Source organism: Natator depressus, chromosome 16 (assembly GCF_965152275.1).
Source record: "Natator depressus isolate rNatDep1 chromosome 16, rNatDep2.hap1, whole genome shotgun sequence".
In the NCBI taxonomy this organism is placed as follows: domain Eukaryota; kingdom Metazoa; phylum Chordata; order Testudines; family Cheloniidae; genus Natator; species Natator depressus.
This window is the reverse complement of record NC_134249.1, coordinates 17,708,859-17,729,768: the sequence shown is the minus strand read 5'-3', so window position 1 is coordinate 17,729,768 and position 20,910 is coordinate 17,708,859. Positions and strand designations below refer to the sequence as shown.

General features: G+C 45.6%; 1 protein-coding gene across 1 annotated transcript; it reads left to right on the top strand.

Annotated features, from left to right (window-relative positions):
• Positions 1-2,531: 2,531 nt before the first annotated feature.
• Positions 2,532-20,697, top strand: MYMK (myomaker, myoblast fusion factor). The gene is made up of 6 exons (XM_074973739.1): positions 2,532-2,536; positions 9,002-9,198; positions 11,310-11,424; positions 15,931-16,079; positions 17,366-17,482; positions 20,551-20,697. Exons 1-6 carry the CDS (start codon positions 2,533-2,535, stop codon positions 20,695-20,697), a joined length of 729 nt encoding a protein of 242 aa, XP_074829840.1. The 5' UTR covers position 2,532.
• The last annotated feature ends 213 nt before the right edge of the window (positions 20,698-20,910 follow it).

Here is a 20,910-nt window from a genome sequence, read left to right as displayed (position 1 = left end):
GGTTTTGCCACACTGGACCAGACCTCTGCATAAATAATATTTTGCACATTGACAGCATCTTCATTCCCAAGAAAACACTTGACAGAGATTAGCTACTATTTACTGTTTGTATTGTGCTAGTGCCTAGAGCAATCAAGGCCCCATTGTGTTGGGTAAAGTCCTTGCTCCAAAGAGCCTATCTACCTCTGTAGTGAATCAAGCCTTACAATCCCCCTAAGAGGTACATGAGTGTTCTCACTACAGATGGAGAAACTGAGGCACTGAGCAGTTAAGTAACATCCACAAGGTCACACGGCAAGTCACTGGCAGATTCTGGAACAGAATCCAGATCTCCCAACTCCATCACCCTGTGAAGTGAAAAGCTTATTTGATATATCACCAAGAGTTAACGAACAAATAATAATTGCATTCCTTTACTCCTCCCCAAGAGGGCCAGGTATGGAGCACAGACAACATATATGCAGCTTTCACAAGTGCCAGATTTCAGGCGGCGTCTAACCAGCCCAGAAACTGACATGGGGGCTCACCACCAGGCAAGCAGAGGCTAACAGGAGATTAGCAGGGAATCTACACAGTGCCCTCAATCTACACAGTGAGATACCACCTGCCATTGGTATGAAAGGCTTAAGGGCTCAGATGGAAGTGACAACAGGGAAGAAGATCTCTCATCTTTGCTGGAGTGGGGAGAGGCTGAAGCTAGACCCTTGGGTCCCAGTGTAGGATCCTTCATTATTTTTTACCTTCAGCACCTTTGTTTTAAGTGCCGGAAGCAAAGAGGCTAAGGGGTTTGCATTTTGGGGGGGGGGAAGGGGGGGCGCTGTTTCAGACCTACCCAGGATTATCCCAAGGACCCCAGGGCAAAGTTGACTTGTCTACATCTCAGTATAGGAACCTGCTCTTAACTGTGGCTGGTGAGGCAAAGGGAAGGAGTTAGAGATGCATTTTCAGGACATGGAGTGTCTTTCTTCTGAAGGATCCAGGCCACCCCCACAAGGCCAGCCTCTGCCTGCTTATCCCCCTTTCTCAAAGGCTAGTTTCAACTCTCTCTTTTTACAGATTTTCCTTCTGTGCTAAGAGAAGTGCAGAATCTAGCAATTAAGATGGACACCCGAAGGAGCTGCAACGTCCAGAAGAGTACAAACAACAGAAACCTAGTGACAAAAAAAGACCTCCTTGGATAACATGAATAAGGCACTCGCAGGTCAGCCTTGACCCTCATTTGTACGGGACCAATGGGACACTGTCAAGGTAATTATAGGCTTAAAATCAACCCACCGGACCTTAACAGAAGGTCTGGTAAAGGTAGCTCTCCGATATGTTTATCAACATGGCCAGTGGACAGTTTCACTATAAATGTAACTAAAAGTAAGATGTGACCTTCGGTCACTGTGCTGGTCTGGGCCAGCTACCTTCGAGTGGCCTAGAGGGGAGGGGGAGGAGGTGGGGGAAAGAGTGTGTAAGTGCATGAGAGAGGACAGAAGTGTGTGTGAGCGCATGTGAGGGAGCGAGCCCATGTGCCCAAGTGCTCATAAACCCACTCTGAGGAGACCATAAACAGACTTTCATCTGCAAAACTCTACAAATTTGGTGAGAGCAAGACCGACCTCGTTGGCCTACATGCTTTGGAAACACACCTTTTCATACAGATTCACAGTGTCCAGTGGGGAGGCAGCCAACTTCTCTTAGCCCAGAGCTCCTGCTGTCTTCGCAGACTCAGGGTCCTGAACAATGTCCACACATGGTCGAACTAGCCCCACATTAGATCATTACCTGTGGCTACGCATAACTAGTGAGCAGACAGGAACAAGCATGACGTACCAGCCACAGCGGTGGCATGTGGACAGCTGTCAAGCGTTGCTCTTGGCTTGAGTGAATTTACCTATCTCAGGAGAGCAGCATCCCATAACTCAGACACGGGCAGGAAGAGTGTCTACGAGCCACACTGTCATGGGCAACAGTATCCCTCCCTCCACCATGCAAAGCAAAGGGAATGATGGCAAAGGCCTACCCACCTGAGAGCCTGCAGCTCCTCAGCTCTGGCACTGACTCCATTTGTGGCGTTTGGGTGCGTCTCTTTCCCTGTCTGTAAAATGGGGTTCATGATCCTTCCCTCACCACAGTGGTGTCTGAAAGAGCTGATGAGTTAATGCATGAGAGGTGTTTTGAGGATGGAATGGGCTACCTAGATGCTAAGCATTTGTAATAGGCTTGTCAGAGGGACTTGACTCTCTGGGTCACTGTTCAGGGGGCTTTCAACTGCCACCTTTGCTCCTCCCCTATTCTGGGCCTGTGGTGTTACCCCAGGCAGCCTCAGGGCCTCCAACCACAATGGCCTGCTCTGGCAGCCGGGAACAGACAGGATGCAATGGTGCTCTAGCAGGGGTTTCAAAAGGAGGACATGGGAGGGGTAGCACACCAATGCCAAATGGGCCATAACACAATAAACATTAGTGCTTCTGATCTTTTGTTCTCTGCAGGGGCTGAATCCCTAACCTGTGTGTGACGGGCTCCTGAAAGTGAGTGATTAATAGCATGGGTGGGTAATCCTAATCTATGAATACCTTTTGCAACCCAGTCCTGGTCACCCTTACGCAGCTCTGCCAATGCATCTGAATTCTTGCCTTCCAATCACCCCTGGCAACCCAGCTCTGCCCTTTCACCTTAGTCCTGTCTCTTGCCCTATCCTATTCCTGGATCCCCGCATAACTGTGATGCTGTGCCCCTGCTTTCCCAGCGCCGGTCTCTCCTGAGCAGCGGCTGTCAAATATACTGAACAATGGCCCAAGGATGTGGAAATCTGGGGGATGAAGTGGAACCATTATTAAGGTGGTGCATACTGTTTGCACAGAGTATTTTTGTTTAATGTTTACTTGGGGGAGGGGGAGTTCCGAGGACCCTGTGTCTGAGTGACAGAAAACTTTTGTGACTCAAAAAAAACCCCTCTCCCCTGGACAAATTGCCATGGTTACAAAGGACACTGAATGGGGTGGGGGGAAAGTGAACCGTGGAAAAAGGTCTGGGTCTAAGCAAGGGAAACAAAGCGAACTGCAAAGAGCATGCATAATAGGCTTATTGAACTGGGGAGAGGGGGGATTTAAAGGGCAGGTATTCAGCTAAAGCTACCTAGAGTGAGGCCAGACCTTCCAGGGTATGTAGGGTTTTAAGTGGCAATTTATTCCACTAATAAAAAAAAGAAGGACACAGGTGCATTGGCAGAGCTGTGTAAGGGAAGCTGGCAAGAGCAGGAGTCAAGGTTAATTAGCTCACAGTTGTGCCTGCAAAAAGAATCTCTGAATGCATTGTAGGCACACCTGTCAGCTTGTGTATTTCTGGTGATCCTTGTGCTGGAGCATGCATGTAAATTATATTTTTATTAAGTACCACAAACACCCTCGGGTGCTTGCAATGGCTCTGAGCCCCGAAGAGCAATGTATGTAATGAGAGATTTTTTTAATCAGACACTGTTATGTTCCCCTCTCCTGGGAGGCAGGAAAAGATTGTTTTCTAATATAAGTTAAAGCCAAAGAGAAAGTTACCACTTAGCTGATTGGCTGAGTGGAAATACTTCTGATTGGCGATGCAAGCCCAGTAAACCTCAATGCTTTGTTTATGAAGATGTGATACACATAACAACAGAAGCAGAGTGAGAGTGAGCTCCATTCCCTAAGGAACAACCGGAGATTCAATTTCACTGGAACACCAAAGCTTCAAAATTCCAAGAAAACAGATGTGACAGCTGGACTTGAGTAGAAATGGAAAAGCCAGACAACTGTCTTGCAAAGACAGAGGCAAGTCTAGAGAAATTCCAAACATATCTACCCACATTGCAAAATAACATTGATCTTCTGCCTGATTGACAGAATTGGGGGGGGGGAGGACACAGAAGAAAGATTTACTGGGGGAGAAGGGACCCATCACTCCTAACAAAGACTGCAAAATCAACCCAAAATGTGCCTGAGTCCATGCAGTGCAGCAGGATTGCATCTCAACACAAGTCATTCAGTGGCTACCTAGTTCTCTGTAGCAGACCAAATGGAATCACCCACAGTAATTCCTGTTGCCTAGAGCCCCACCTACTGGTGGTGGAAGAATAGCTGTTCACCTGCACGTTCTGCTATGAGGACCTGCACCAACCAGCCTGATGTTAAATATTTATGCTTGAGAGAATTCGTTGAACAACAACAAGGCTTAATAACACCTTGCAATGGTATGTGCTAGATTCTGCTATTCAGGGCAAGTTACTAAGGGCCTCGCCGAAAGCACCATACTCCCATGCAATTATGTGTGGAGTCCTATGGAATCCAATGGGATGGGTTATTAGCCAGTTTGAGCAACTGGCCTCATGGATGGTTACACTGTAGCTCTTAATAGATGGGCCTGAGCCCAGATTCCAGAACTCAAATGCCCAGAAATGTTGGGGAGAGCTTGGAATGTGAACAATTGGGTCCAAATCTGGGTTGAACCAAAATTCAGACCCCAACACCCCCTATTGTAGAGGTGTTCAAAATCTGGATGAATGCTCTACAACGAAGGCCCCTCTAGGGTTCTCTCATTATCATCATCAGCACCAACAACATATTAAATTATTTGCAGCATGGTAGTGCCTAGAGACTCCAACCAAAATCAGGATGCTGTTCTATATAGATAGTCCCTGCCACAATGAGCTTACAATCTAAGTCAGCGATACTCAGCCCCCAGTGGTTCAGAAGCCAGAGCCACAGCAGTGTGAATTCCTTATATATATATATATATATATATATATATATATATTCTCACAGCAAATTGACCAAGTATTATTATTTTATCAACTACAATTGTTTAATAACATAATAAAAGCCCCCTGATAGGTTAATAACGTAGACTGGTTAATAATTGAAATCACACTGTGTTTTAATATCATGTGTTGCAAAGAGCCACAGGAGACACATTAAAGAACCCCTTACTGCTCTCGAGCCTCCGAGTATCACTGATCTAAATAAATATTTTGGTCCTAAGCTGAGTTTGAGGCCTTTCCTGCAGAGGAATTATCGTCTATTCCAGTGGTTTTCAACCTTTTTTCATTTGTGGACCCCTAAAAAGTTTCAAATGGAGGTGCAGAGCCCTTTGGAAATCTTAGACAAAGTCTGCGGGCCCCTAGACTACAGACTACAGGTGGAAAACCACTGCCTTATTTTATTCTCATGCCTATCCCTTGTTATCTAAGGGTGTATCATTCCATCTTGCTTTCACCACCTTAGTATCTGAGTTTAAGTGGTGCAAATGCTCACAAAAAATGAATCTAAAATTTGTTTTCCATGAGGATCCAAATGTATGAGCTGAAAACTTGCTTATCCATTGAGATTTCCTACTTGTTAAAGAAAGAGAAAAAATTTAGCCTCTGTCATGTGGAACACTTCCCATCTACATTTGAAAGGCTTGTGTGTCCAACACATTGTCTTATATTGGCTGTAGTTTGAATAAAGGTCTTTTAAGCAGCAGTCCCAGGGCTACAACTACTGATGTTACCCAGCCACCTGCCCTTCCCAGCCCTGCTGTTTTCTTTGGTGTCCCTTTTTTTTTTGTTAATCGCTGGAACACATGTGCAACCTGATGTGTTTTTTCCCCCTTGGTGCCTAAAGCGCTGGCTTCAAACCAAACACCAGGCCCAGGGTTTGCAGCTGTGAAAAAAAAAAAAATTCAACAACCTGTGGAATGTTTTCTTGCTTCTGAGAACTAGAGTACTTTTTATTGCTCAGTAGAACACTTTCCATGGCTGGCACCTACAGCATCCATCAGCCAACTGGATTTCCTTTCCAATGGGTTCCAAGTAGAGCTTGGGCAAAGACTACTGGGGGGAAAAAATAATTCTGCAAATATTCAGTCGTATTTTTAAACAAATTCACTTTGGCCAGGTGCGCAATTTGCTTCCTGCAAACATTCGTGTGATGGCACTAGCACAAATGTTTGTGGCGAACAAGAGTGTAGCTTGCACACCCAAATACTCGTGGCAAAAATTCATCCAGATCCTTGTGGTGAAATTCATTTTCTGGGAGCGTTCACACCATTCCAACCCAGATACTACGGTGCTGAAAGCAGAATGGAAAGATTAGATAGAGGATTATCAGGATTATGCTCATCCACTCAGGGAACAGAAAGACCATGTGGTTTATGCGACCCTACAGCTTTGCCTTGTTGGCTGATACAACAACACTGGAGAAGACTGAGTAAGTTTTAAAATGTTTGTGGTGAGTTTATTACTTATAAACGCAGGGGATTCACATGCATTGTGTGGGCAGATTTTAAACAAGCTTCCCGAAAACAGCTCTGCCAAAGCATTCCCTGGGACCCCAATGCACTTCAAACCTGACCGCAACACCCCTTTCCATCGCAGTGTGTGGCCCCACACAGCCCTGCAAATGCATGTCAGTCCCAGCCTGCATTGCCTGCCGTTCTGCCACCCCAACCCCTTTCCAGAACAGAAATGGCCGGTCAGATAAACTGGATGGTGGTTACTGTGATGCAAACAAAGAGGGGACTGGGATGAAACCCAGCAAACTCATTCCACATGTAACCTAAGAAAGGTACATAGACCTCCAAAGTGGGCAGGCGAATGCATTAATGCACCAAACTGACGAGCTCCCCCCTTCCACCGTGGCTAAATTGTTTTAAAGAGAAGGCTTTCATTCCAAGCATCCCTTTCAGAGAGATCTCTTCCAAGGAGATAACGAGCCTGTCCTATCAGTACAAGAAACAGACGGTAGCTCATAGCATGACCCACAATCTTCTACTTGAGCCCACAACCACAGGGACTATTGCTCAATCATTACATTCCTATTCCCTGCTTCGCAAGAACAGCTGGACTGAAAAGATGCTGAGAATCTCTCCACGGTTCCAAGGAAAAGATATTAAGCTAGGAGGGGAGCCACAGGGCTATAATAAAAAGTCATAATAAACGAGAGAGGCCATTGAGTAGATTAGCAGCACAATGTTTGCTTGGCTTTTGGTTTCCTTTCATACAGCTTTATTCAACACACCGGGACCCGGTGAAGTTCTTTAGAAAGGTTCTACTGCTTCACTATTTAAGACAGATCTACAGCAGTTAAGATGCTATATGATCCATGGGGCAAAGCTTTAGGGCATTACTAAGAAACAGGATGAATTTTAACTGTGTCAGAACACACAAATGACAGGGCAAGAACATGTAACGGATTGTTACCTGTTGGAATCCTGTGTGGTTTTCCCATGGAATGACTAGTGAGCCTTAACATCCTACCTGAGAAATTATGGAAGGATTACAGCCAATCCTAGGTCGCTGCTTGCTGCAGAAAAATAACAAAGGAGAGTTTGCCGCTGGTATGTTCCTTTCTAGGTGGTGGATCATAGAATATCAGGGTTGGAAGGGACCTCAGGAGGTCATCTAGTCCAACCCCCTGCTCAAAGCAGGACCAATCTCCAATTTTTGCCCCAGATCCCTAAATGGCCCCCTCAAGGATTGAATTCACAACCCTGGGTTTACCAGGCCAATGCTCAAAGCAGTGAGCTATCCCTGCCCCACACCATAGGAAAGTCCACACCCTTATGGCCACTGTTAAGTCTGGAACTTAAAAAACTTCAGATAAGTAAAAGGACACAAGCTGCAGGTCAGCAACAAAAACTCTGCTGTATATTGGTTTTCCACAGACCACATACATTTAAGGTTAATAGATTTTAAGGTCTGATAGAACCATTACAAACAGCTAGTCTGTTGCCATCTCATAGGGCCAAGTTCAGCCACTCTTTCTTCTGTCAAGCTCTATCTGACTCCAAGAGCAGTCCAATGATTTCAGCTGAAAGTAAGTACTACTAAGATTGAGTACAGTTGCCCATACTTTTAAAGTAAGTGGTTTCCATGGAAAACTACTCCGAATGTTAACACACGATGGGCTAGAGCAGGGGTGGCACGTAAACCGCACCTCCCAGAGCTGGTTCCAATTTTTCCTTTAAAACTTTTTTTTTTTAATGGAAAAATGGCTTTTTGAGCTAATGGAAATTTTCTCACCAAACTTTTCATTTTTGTCCAAAACAAATGGTTTATTTGAAAACCAAAAATAATGTTTTTTCAGTTTTTAATAACTGAAAAGTGATGGAAAACCTAAAAAATCCACATAAAGTTATAAGGAACAATACTTTTTGATTGTTTCGTACATTTTTCAACTCGTTCTAACACCACTTCAAGAGTAGTCCTAGGGGGCGCTGTGACTCCCTGACACCCCTCTGAGTCATAATTGCTCCTCTGCTTCCTCCTAGCTGCAGTGGGGAGTAATTTACTCTTGGGCTATCCCAGCAGCATGTACACACAGGCTAACACAGCTGCCTGGCCAATGAGTTGAGGAGGTGGAGCTAATCCATCCATTCCCGCCCAAACTGGGAGGTGGTGGAGAAAAGCAAGCCTGCAGTCAGCTTACTTCTGGGCTCCTGGATTCAAGGTCTATGTGACCCATGCATGAGTACAACCGAATTCCTATGCCCCCTTACTCCCTTGTACCAGCATGTAGTCCGTGTCACTAGCTGGTCCAAATGAGGCCTGTTCTTCTTTCCACTCATGCACCCTCTGCTACTTTCAGGGGGAATCCCCCCAGGGAACAAAACTTGACCCATATATGTTGCTTGACACCATAACAGCCTGTTTACAAGAACGCTGGGCAAGAGTGAGACGTGTCAGAGGGTGTTTTGCTTGGCGGCACAGGGCATTTGTCCCCATTGAGCTCCAATGCGTTTCAGGAATGTTAAAAAAAAAAAAAGAAAGGGAATGTGAAGACCATTTAAAGGGCAAGCCATCAGCAGCTGTGCCATCTTCCCCTTCAGCTGCTGGCACGTGTCATCTGCTGACATCACCTAGAACGAACCCAGCATCAGGGCATTTAAATTTTAAAGCACACTTGCCACAGCTGTTTTCACAACACTCTGTAGTCCTACTTAGAGCTGCTCCATGCTGTCCTTCTGAGTTCTCTCTAACCAGCTTTCTTACTGATTTTTTTAAAAGGTTTTATTCCTCTGAATAATAATATTCCTCCGAGTTCTCCTGTGATTTTCACCCATCCCTCAATGGGTTCACTAGTTGCCAAGCTTCTCCTCCCAACTATCAGCAGCCTGGTCTTCCTCCCGACCATCAGTATTGCAGCCAAGCGAAGATTCCACATGGAAGCCATGGTTTATTTCTTCACTATGTTCTTTGTTGCGGTAAGAATTCCTTCTGTTTCTTTTGTTGGCAATGTCCTACTTTACCCCTTTTCTGCAGAGTCTCCGTTGGGAAATAAACATGCAAGTGGGCTGAAGGATTTACAAAACAAACAAACAAACAGGAGTCTTATGAAATACTAACGGGGGGAAACACCATACACCTGGGGGGGAACATAGCGTATTGCATATCTGAAAAATACCCACTGTTGGATGCGTCTCCCACTGTGTATTGCCCTGAGTATCCTGAATGAGATTCTTCAGTTTATGATAACAAAGAGCAGTGATCATAGGGAAATATATTTGAATCCTTTATTGTAATTGCACATTTAGGGTGTGGTAGTGTCTGTCGGTTTGTCCGTTACAGTTCGTAAGTGGCCATCCTGTATTCTGGTTTTAAAATGTATTTAAAGTAAGTTGATGTTTTGTAATTTTAGACAAAAGCATGCAGTGGAATTATTGATTTTACAATAGCTGAATTATGGTGTAAATTAAAGCTGGGAAAGGGGGAATTTATGGAGTAGCAGAGGAAAGATTGAGGGAGATGCCACAGAGTTATCAAGAAAGATGATTATTAACTTTCCAGTCTGGCCGAACAGTCTTGAAATTGTACTAGCCTAGAGTGAAAATCTATTTGCCTTCCCTTCCCATGATAATAATGGGGGTAAGAAAGCTATTTTGTTCACATGCACACACAGAAATAATTAATTAATTCACTTGCTCTAGTCATGCAGATGAGTAGGACTTTGTACAACTGTTCACTCTATTATTATATACACACATTGTTTAACTATACAGAATAGAATTTGTATCATCGACCTAGTTACCTTTCAGACACAGTGGGGATGAGTGTGGTATAAGAACCTGAACAGAACTGGATTTCTTCCACCATGCCCAATAACTGAACTCATATAATATTTAGCCTTTTTAATCATAGATTTCAAAGCACTTTGTAATGGCAAGTAAGAATCGTTACACCCATGTTACAGATGTAGGGAAACCCAGGCCCTGGAAGATTAAGTGACCTACCCAGCATCATCAAAGCACGTCGGTGGCAGAGCTAGGAGTAGCACACATGTCTCCAGATGCACAGTGCAGTGCTCCATCTGCAGGACCACGCTCATCCCTTATTATAAGGCCAGCCTTGTTAACAGGGAAAAAATCCCACTAGCATCTAAAAACCTACCAGACTGGCTAATAAAACTGTACCATGCCACGTAAACACATTTGGCACCATTTTAGGACCTATTACAACTCCCACTGAAGCCAATAGAAAACCTGCCAAGGACTTCGATAGGAGGTGGATCGGGCCCTTAGAGAATAATCTGAAGATGCAAAATATTAAAATGTAAGAAAAGGGAGACAGCTGCCAGGGCTGTCAAAGTATGTCAGGACGAGCAATGCAGTGTTGCAGCTGCTGCTGCATTGTACAGTCCCACTCAGACTCCCCCACAGGAAATTCTTCAGCCCAGTGAAAGCATCTGTCCATCTTAGACAAGTGCTTCGACTTCAGCCAGAAATGCTCTCTCCAACTCTCTCCTCCCCATCTCCAGCCTTCTCAAAGCCCAGCACCAAGCGGGGGGGAGTTCTCTCAACGGCAAAAGCTGCCATAGAAAAGAGAATGGGCTGAAGAATTTGCAGCAATTCTCACTGTAAACGATACTGGTGTCCCCAGAGAGAAACGCTGGCAAGAATTGTGTCAGGTCCATTTGTTGCCAAATGAGTAAGAGACCAAATCAGGAACGGAGAAGCATCTCAGAGCTAGCAGAGGGGGCATAGTGGAGTCTAGTTGTCCGAGGAAGAAACTAGAGCTAGGCAAATACATATGACAAAAGAATTCCCACAAATATGCCTTTGATATTCCCAGTGAATTTCCTTTGCCTGTGGTCATACCCATTGTGCATGAAAACGTTTTCCAAATATTGTAGCGAATGAGTTTACGGGCAGGAACATCCATTGAACCAGTGAATATTAAGGGAATGCTGCAAAGCTTGAAACTCGCCCTTATACAAAGAAACAGCACAAAGGCCTAGGCACAGTGTAAGTCCTATTTAGGCTCAGTTGTGGCTGACCCCTGCCTTGGTAATGTGCCTTTGAATTATCCTTTTTAATAGATTTACCATGCATGTGATGGACCTGGTTTGTCAGTGCTGTGTTTCATGCGGTATGATATCCTGGAGTATTTCAGCATCTATGGGACGGCTTTGTCCATTTGGGTGTCACTGATGGGTAAGCATGAGTCTTTGTCAGTTCTTAACATGTTGCAATATTTGTGGGTTGGTGTTTTAGGGTACAGGACTTGTTGGTGTCTGTGTCACAATGGTTAGTGGGCTTCAGTCATGAGAGAGATGCTGTCCCCTATGACCCCCAATTATAGGAGCCAACTTTGAGATATTTCCTTATGGAACCCAACCCAAGCTGTGGACTCCTATGATTTGAATTGTGCTAGGGCCGCAGGCCTGTAATCGTAGGCTAGGGTCCCACTGTGCTAGGTGCTGTACAAACTCAGAACAAATAGACAGTACCTGTCCTAAAGAGTGGCTGGAAAAGCTCTGGATCTGGAGACAAGCACTGATTCTTGACAGGTCTGTTTAGGTATTTGTACCACATTCCTCGCCCTGGAAGCCAAGAAGCCCACAGATGGATGTCCACCACCATTATCAACTCTTAAGCAAATCTTTTTATACCAGGGCTCATTTCTTCAAACTCTGGCAAACATACATAAGCAAATCAAAACTCATTTCTTCTAACAAATAAATCCCCCTGGTTTATCAGGACCTAATTTTGGCTATGAGAAAATATCAGAGCATGTTGGGAAATGGAAAAAATATCTCATTACCCTTTTTTATTTAAAATCTGTGGGTTTTGACCGTTTTCATTTTTTCCTTTCCCCCCGCCGTGTTTCCCATTTCCCTGCTTTCTTTTTCTCCCTTCTTCCATAAAGGGAAAAGAAAGGGCAAAGAAAAAAAGAAAAACAAAAGACTAAATTTTCCCTCCTTGATACGGTCAACACATTCTTTGAAAAAACTTTTTCACAAGAATTTCTGATTTTGGCAAAAAGGCCAGTTTTCAACAAAAAAATGTTTCATTCAAAAAATTCCAACCAGCTCTAGAATATATATTCTCTACCTTGATTCACGTGAACGACTGACAAATCACTCAACTCTACCAACCTTCCCAATGCTCAAGTGAGAGTTTACAGTCACATTCCCAACATGCCTTGAGACCATTTTATCCCCACCTCTCTGGTCTCTTTTGATGGAAGTATGACTTGGCCAACATGGCCCTTCCAGGCCAGGGTATCCAGAGTTTATGCAGCATTTACACAGAAAAGGGGGACTGGAATACTTCACCCCACAACTAGGAACATGATAAACCTTCTGTATGTTAAAATGAGTGTGGGAAAAGTTAATCACAAATATGGTTGAGCTCAACAACAGTTTGAATATCAAGGGAAGGGTTCAGCTTGGTTCCTAGTCTATCCATCGTGTGTAGTCTCCTTTGTGATGACTTTAAAAAAATAGGCAAATAAGATTCCAGGGCCATTCTCCACTCGATTAGAGCAATTTCAAGGTAAATGAGTTTTAATCTCTATAACTTGGCTGGTTGCAGCTCGGTTGAACTTGATTGCTTTACTATTGAATTTTACAAAAATAAAAAAATCAGAACTAAGAGGTTTAAACTATTGACCAGCAGGGAAACAAATTAAAATGCGGACATTTATCCCTGTAAAAATGTGATCCAAGGACATAGAAGGTGTGGTGACTGAAATGTGGGATAGCTTTTCACCATGTTGCTTGTAAAGATTGAACACACATGTGCGTACATACAGACCCTTGGGCATGTTTCCTGGAATGCAAATCCAGGACAGCCATAACACAGCTGGGTAAGCTGGAAAAGCATGGAGCCCACTGGGATCCATAACTTTTAATCAGTTATTACCTGATTCTGTGCTAAACAAAAGCCTCTAATAATTTACTTGCACTGGCGACTTCAAGTTTCCAAACTTCAAGCAGGTGTCTGTGCAGTCTATGCTGCATCCAGAGCGAGTTAGCAGGATTCAGATCTTAGGGTGGACAGGCCCCAAATAGTCCTATAGGATCACATGTAGAAGATGGTGCAAAGTCATTAGGGCAGAGGGCTCAAAGTGAAGAGAATAAGGAGGAAGCTAGAAATCCTACCATGCCTGACCATTGGCTCAATTGGCTCAAGTGCCTTGGCCTGTCCACCTGGAAAACTGAATATTACGTTGTTCCCCAGGATCTCCTGGGAAAGTGAATTCAGCCACCACACCCTGAAACCTCTAGAGTTTGGTTGGCACTTGCAAAGTCAGCTAGGGGAATTTAGCTACACAAGTCCCACATCCACATCCACCCTAATTGAATTGGCCTCGTTAGCACTAAACCCCCCACACTTGGTAAGGCAACTCCCATCTTTTCATGTGCTGTATATTTAGTCCTGCTTACTTGTATTTTCCACTCCATGCATCTGATGAAGTGGGTTATATCCCACGAAAGCTTATGCCCAAATAAATTTGATAGTCGCTAAGGTGCCACAAGGACTCCTCGTTGTTTTTACAAGTCCCACTGAAATTAATGGGAGCTGTGTGGCTAAAGTCACCATCATCCTTGGAAATCTTAACCTTTGGGTAAACTTTTCAAAAGTGTCTAAGTCAGGCAGGGCCAAACTGTGGCTCATGAGCTGCACACAGCTCTTTTACAGTTAAAGTGTGGCTCGCGGAGCTCCCCTTCCACACACAACCATTCTCTATCTACCAGACTGGGCTGGGGGGAGCTTGGGGTTTCTGCGCTGCAGGGAGGGGTGTCTAAGGGCTTTAGCCCCACAGGTGGCCATCAGAGCAGAAGCCCCAGGCCTCAGCAGATGCCACCCCATGGGGTTGGCTGTGCGTGTCTTGCGGCTCTTGAACTCCTGAAAATTATTGTATGTGGCTCAGAGGGTCAGTAAGTTTGGCCACTCCTGATCTAAGTGATTTTGAAGCCTAATTTCCATTTTGAAAAGGGACTAAGTCCCTTAAGAGCCTAAATCCCTTTGACTTTCAATGAGATGCAGGCTCCTGGGTGCCTGTGCCACTTAGAAAAATGGAACTTATGTTCCTAAATCTCTGAGATACTTGAAAAGTTTTACCCTTTGTCTCTTTCTGCAAAGGTGCCTTGGAGAGCCACACACAAGAGAACTCTGAGCCTGTGAGCCCTTGTCTGCACAGCTGTGGGTCACACTTGGTGTGGCCCTGAAATAATCGTGCAGTTTATATTCCCTACAGATAACCCAGCAAGTCCTGTCTCACACTAGGGTACTAAAGAACTAGATGGGCCCAAGTTCCGCCTGAACAATTAACAAGATTTCTGCTGTTTGATCTCCTCATAGCACTTTACTGGGAAGAAATGATCGTCGTGGCTAATATTGTTAGCATGTCTGTGTTTGTACAGCACCTAGCACATTAAGGTCCTAGCTTATGACTCAGGCCCCTAGGCAGCACAGTAATACAAATAATTAATAATAATCACAATTATGTCATGCCACCATGTGGAACAATGGGAAATATCCACTTTGTGCCACTGCCCAGCACAATACAATGCAGTCTTGTGCTGTTCCAAACCTTAATTGTTTTGACAGACAAGCAGAAAATATCAGAGGCCAGCTTCCTACTGCTTCTCTCGGTCTGTAATTGATGACTTGGGGGAAGGAGGTAGCCAGCTACACAGTGCTAACTGATCCAATCCTGGGCAGTTTGTCAGCTGGGAAAGCCGCCACGTGAAATATTATAAAGCACTGAGTGGGCCATCAGACTGAATGAATATTCCTAGCCCTATTTGTTCTGCGTGCAGAGAGGGCCAGGTGCTGTAGAATGAGCTGGTCTTAGATTGCTCCATTTTAAAGTTGTTCTTAAAAACCTCTGATGGCAGTGATTCTACCACCTCCCTTGGAAGCCTGTTCCAGAGCTTAACTACCCTTAGAGTCAGACAGTTTTTCCTACTATCGAACCTAAATCTCCCCTGCTGCACATTAAGCCCATTACTTCTCGGCCTACCTTCAACGGACGTGGAGAACAATTGATCACCTTCCTCTTTGACAGCAGTTGGTGTTCCCTGTGTAAGATATGTCTAGGAACCTCAGTATGTCCCCACTGCGCCGAAATGCGCCCCAAAGTCCTGTCTGCAGCTAGAATCTCACTTTCTGGGAGAGAGCTTTGCGGCGTCTCCAGCTGGTGTTCTGCTAACCTCCCCTTAACCCCTGCTTGCCTGGAGGCAAGGAGCTCTGGTGATCTCAGTGGTCTTTGAAGCTATCTTAGATGCGACACTGTAGGTGATTCTCTCACCTCTGACTAAAGCTGGCCCTGGTTGAGAAGGAAGGAAGGAAATGAACTGGAGGGTAGAACATTTTCATGAGACATTAAATTACCCTTTTTTTATCTCAGAGAGCCTGGGAGTCAGGAAATCTGGGATCTACTCCCAGCTCTGCTAGAAGTTTCCTGCCCACCCTTGGGCAAGCCACTTTGCCTCTCTATGCCTCACTTTCCCCATGCACTGTATAATAACACCGACCTAATAGAGGAGTGGTGGGGTTAGCGTCAAATTCTCAGGGCTTCCATCAGCCATGTTTAGCCCAAAGTGAACCCTTGGATGGAAGGTGCTGTAAAAACACCAAGTATCTGGAGCAAATCAAAGCAATGGAAGATTAGATGCTCTGATCCTCACTTTGGTTTGTGCCTTGCAGCTCTGGCAGAGTTTGATGAGCCTAAAAGGTCGACCTTTGTGATGTTCGGCGTGCTCACTATAGCAGTGAGGATTTACCATGACCGATGGGGATACGGCGTCTACTCAGGACCAATCGGGACGGCCGTCCTTGTGATAACCGTGAAATGGGTAAGTAAGAAGCCAGCTGGCCACTTCACATGGGCTAAAATTACTTCTGGACAGAGAGCTGCAAAGTTCTATCCACCACATCAGTCCCATGTAAGCCCTGAGGTCTGCTTGTACCCACCTCTCAGCCTACCATCAAAGAACAGATTGGGAGTTTCCCAGTAAAGCTTTCAAGCGACAGAGAAGACACTGCAGGGGGAATAATTTTCTTTTCTAAACCAAAGTCTGCTGCGCATTATGACACTGGGGCTGGATTCAGAAGGGAAATGGAGTTATTCTGTGTTCAGTGAAAACGGAAAGCAGGCAAATAACAAAAAGCTTTTGTGATCATTGCCGGATTTGATTGGTCTGAGCCACTCTAGCGGATCTCATGTTCTTATGTTTCTAGTCATCAAGAATATATTTATGGAGTTTTTACAATAACCAAGAGGCAGTGTGGTCTGGTAAATTGCCCTGAAATCAATGGAAGATTTACCTAAAAACAGGTGGTACAGCAGAGCCATAATTCTGGTGGAACAAACACAGGTCTGATTCTGTTTTAAGGCTACACAACGTGGCTTCCAACTTCTGGGGGTGACTAGAAAACAGTGGCCTTCCAAAGGGCATATTATGCAGCAAACCATAGGTTGCCACGAGTCAGATTTATTAAAGAGAGTGTCAGAGTTATTAGAGAGAGAGAGTGTGTGTAAAATTGATAGAACAAAAACTATGTAAGGACCAAGCATCATGGAAAATTCAGTGAGCCCAGTCCCAAGTTAATAATGTCACTAACCTTCACTCCTTTATTAGTATTTATTGTATTACTGTAGCTCAGGGGTCGGCAACCTTCGGCGCGCAGCCCAACAGGGTAATCCTCTGGCGGGCAGCGAGACATTTTGTTTACGTTGACTGTCCGCAGGCACGGCCCCCCGCAGCTCCCAGCAGCCGCGGTTCGCCATTCCCAGCCAATAGGAGCTGCGGGTTGGGGTGCATTGTCAGAATGATGTGAAGGCCTAATAAAAAGGGATTTGCTGTGGCGAAGGGAAAAGTAGCCAAGTGCCTGCCCACACTGTACCTTGCTCTACTCAAGACTCACTCTTGAAAGCAGCAAACAAGGGCACTATCTTCTCGATCTCATGTCCGGTCCCAGGCGTTAAGAGCTTTAGGGTCAAAGAGAGTAACCCAACCAGGCAGTCACTATCAGAGGTTCTGCTTGCTTTGCTTTTTAATTGCATGGGATCTTTCAGAAGATGAACAACGAGATTGAACATGGGGTGAAAGGGCTTCACGTGCTTTCTGTTCCCTTCCAGCTGCAGAAGATGAAAGAGAAGAGAGGCCTGTACCCCGACAAGAGCGTCTACACACAACAGATAGGCCCAGGCTTCTGCTTTGGGGCGTTAGCACTCATGCTGAGATTCTTCTTTGAGGTACCTGTCTGCACAATAAATTACAGTGATAATGACAGGGTGTGAAGGAGATTCCCAGGGTAAGAGGATCTCTGGCTCAAATCCAACCCAGGCCAGAATTAATCTAAAATTATTTCCTAGTCAGCAGGTCTTAGTCTTAGTCCAGGTGCCAGCGGACAGGTGTCCATTTCACATACAAAAACCACTGTCAGAGGCTCACTTGAGCAGACATTGTGCTGAGTAGTGATTTAGGTGCCTACATCCCTGTTTTGGCTCCCTGCAATCCCCAAGACTCCCGCCGAACTCTGTAGGTGCCTAAACTCACTCGGCACCTAAGTGTCAGGTGAAAGGTCCCTCGGTGCCCATGTTGCTGCCTCTGAACATGCGCGTGGCTGCCTCACCCTAAGCGTCTGGAGGCCTATCTCCCGCCTAAGCCCCAGAGCAACTCACATACCAGGGGAAGCCGGGCATTCATCCGCCTAAATCATATGTGGGGCCCAATCCAGTAGACATACGCTGAGGCCACATAATGGATTGGACCCCCTACGAAATCCTGCTGAAGAAGGAAGGGGTGGGGCCGCTACCTAGCAGTTAGAGTGCTCACCTGGACTGTCGGAGACCCAGGTTCAATTCCCTCCCTCGTCGGCATCTCCCATTGGCTAGCTACCTGGCGTTCTGGCTTTTGCGGATTACATTGGCCCCTATCTTCCCCATGCATTGTATTGGATCCTAGGTGCCTCACTCAGGCTTTGTGGATCGCAGTGTTGTTTTCTAAGCATGTAAAAGGTGGGCTCTGCAACACTGCGTATTGCAACACCTAAATCCCTTCATGGACCCCACCCTTCTTGCCCTAACTCACTGCACCACAAGGCCCTGGGGAGCTCTGCCAGAGGTGTTAATAAGACTATTTAAATGGACGGCTTCTCACAGTGGGCATGCCACCCTCTCATGCAGCTCCCCACGGGAATGCCTTCAACCCAGCGCACTGAACAGCTTAAAAAGGAGGAAAACTGGTCTACTAATAGAGCCCTGCAAATCTGCAGATATCCGCTTTATATCCACGGATATCCATAGACTATGTTTGCAGATAGCGGATCGGATGTGGATACAAATTTTGTGTCTGCGCAGGCCTCTATCTATTAATTATAACCAGAGTTGGGCAAAGAATTGACAGCGAATCATTTAGTTGATGAAGATTTTTTCGTGTCTTTTTCCATTGGCAAATTGTCTGTGAACAGCTCACAATTTTCTCCAGTGGGGGGACCACTTGAAAATCTGGCCCTGTGTGATTTAGCCAAAGGTCAAAACCCATATCAGTGGCAGAGTGAGGAACAGAACCCAGGAGTTCTGATGAAGGGCCTGATCCAATGTCCACTGAACTCAGTGGAAGGATGCTGATTGACTCCAATGGGCATTGGATTGGGCCCTCAACCTTCTGCTGTAACCACTAGACTATACTCTTTTCCTGTACAGAAGGCCCTACGTCACCAATGTCCATGAAGAAAAGGGGACATAACACTCTCGACCCTGCCTCTCGCTGAGCATCTGTTCAGCCCTTGGGTTACTGCCATTTTGTGCATTGGGAGCAAATCGATACGACTTCACAGGGCTGCCAGAGGATTATTTTTCAAAGCTTTAAGTAATTGCAACTTCTAGCAGAACATAAAAGCGTCACTTAGCACAAATTCCCCTCCCCCCAATCCACAATCTCCTCCTTCCTTCTGCTTGAGCTTCTCCTAAGCAGTGTAATGAAACACTTCATTCAAGAGCAGGGAAATGTGCAAATCAGCCTGTGTTAAGTCCACTTTACTTTTCCACGGCTGCCTGTTTAAGGCTGGAAACCCTTTTTCAGCACTGAAGGGAGGCAGAGGTCTCAGGATCTCATTTCTGGGCTGGTGGGTGCGACCGGTATTGCCCAGATGGCCTGTAACAGAAGAGGGGACGGGTAGGCCGTGTACACAGAGCATTTATCAGTGATGCTCCTCGAAGGGCGAGATTTTCCAAAGAGCTCAGTGCTACCATTGAGGCACCTGAATAAAGGCCCCATTTTCAGAAGTCCTCTGCATTCATCCTGGCCAAAATAGAAGCCAATCTCTTTTGGAAACTTGGTCTTGTCGCAGAGGCAAACTACACTGGGCCAGGTAGTTGTGACCCTATTTGGACACAGCTCCTTTGTGGGAGACCACGAGTAGCAAATATGTTCACACCATAAGGGTGAAATTACATCAGAGACGAGCCTCATGAGGGCATATTCCATGTCTATGGGGATTTGCCAGTACTGGATCTAAGTTCAGGCATACCAAAGCAGTAGAAGCCTGCTGTACCATCTTAGGTGAGAGGAACTGCAATTTCTGGCACTTCAGGCGAATCAAAAGGCTTTCACAGTGAGTTGCTAGATGCTATACCGTGGTCTCTTAATCTCAGTGCCCCAAGCCATGCTGGTATCTCTGTGATACTGCATACAGCAGATCTCCAGAGCTTCCCAGACAGGAGGTTCCAGCAGCAACAGCCACCCAGAGCTCAGTGAAAAGTGCAACAAATAGTTCACCTCCCTTTCGTTTTCACTTTCTGTGAGCATCCGCGTGACTGGTCTTTACTAGCATGAATGGCCCTCAGAGCGCAACCTTTCAGCATGCACATCCAAGCGTCAGCAGAGAGCTAAATGTAGTACAGTGGCAGAGAATTCATTTTAAATCTGGTTTCTGCAGCAGGCATTCACACCAGAAATCCGTTGACGGGCCTGATCCAAAGTCCACTGAAATCAATGGAAAGACTGCTGCTGACTTCAGTGGGTTTTGGATCAGGCCCTATAAGAGCATTGCTCATCCAGTCAGGGAACAGAAATAATACCATGTGATTTATTTGACCAATCGCAACTAAGCAACACAGCTTGAATTTCAAATAGCAAGGCACTGAGTGAAAAGGGAAAAAGGCTGAATGGGGTGCCAGGGCGGAGAACCATGGGATTAAATCTGTCCTGTGTGTATATGAAATACTCTAAAATTTCAGTGATGTGAGAATCTTGAACCCAGAGAGGACGCAAATCCTCCAGCAGTGGAAACTCTCACTGACTCTCTCTTTGGTTTCAGGAGTGGGATTACACCTACGTGCATAGCTTCTACCATTGTGCTTTGGCCATGTCCTTTGTCCTGTTGCTGCCCAAGGTGAACAAGAAGGCAGGGAATGGAGGAAACCCCGCCAAACTGGACTGCTCCACTCTCTGCTGCTGCGTGTGATAAGAGTCTCCCCCTGCCTGGAGGCTGGGGCGCCTGTATCCCAACACGCACCTGTTCACCACCTGGAAGGACCCTACGAAAGTTATGCAGCCCTCGCTCGTTAGTCCAGTGGGGATTGTGACCAGAAACAAGCTGCCAGCTCTGAAGCTTTTTTCCCTGCGGTGGAAAAGAATTCCACTGCCACCCCCCACACCAAAATGCAGGTTGTTACAA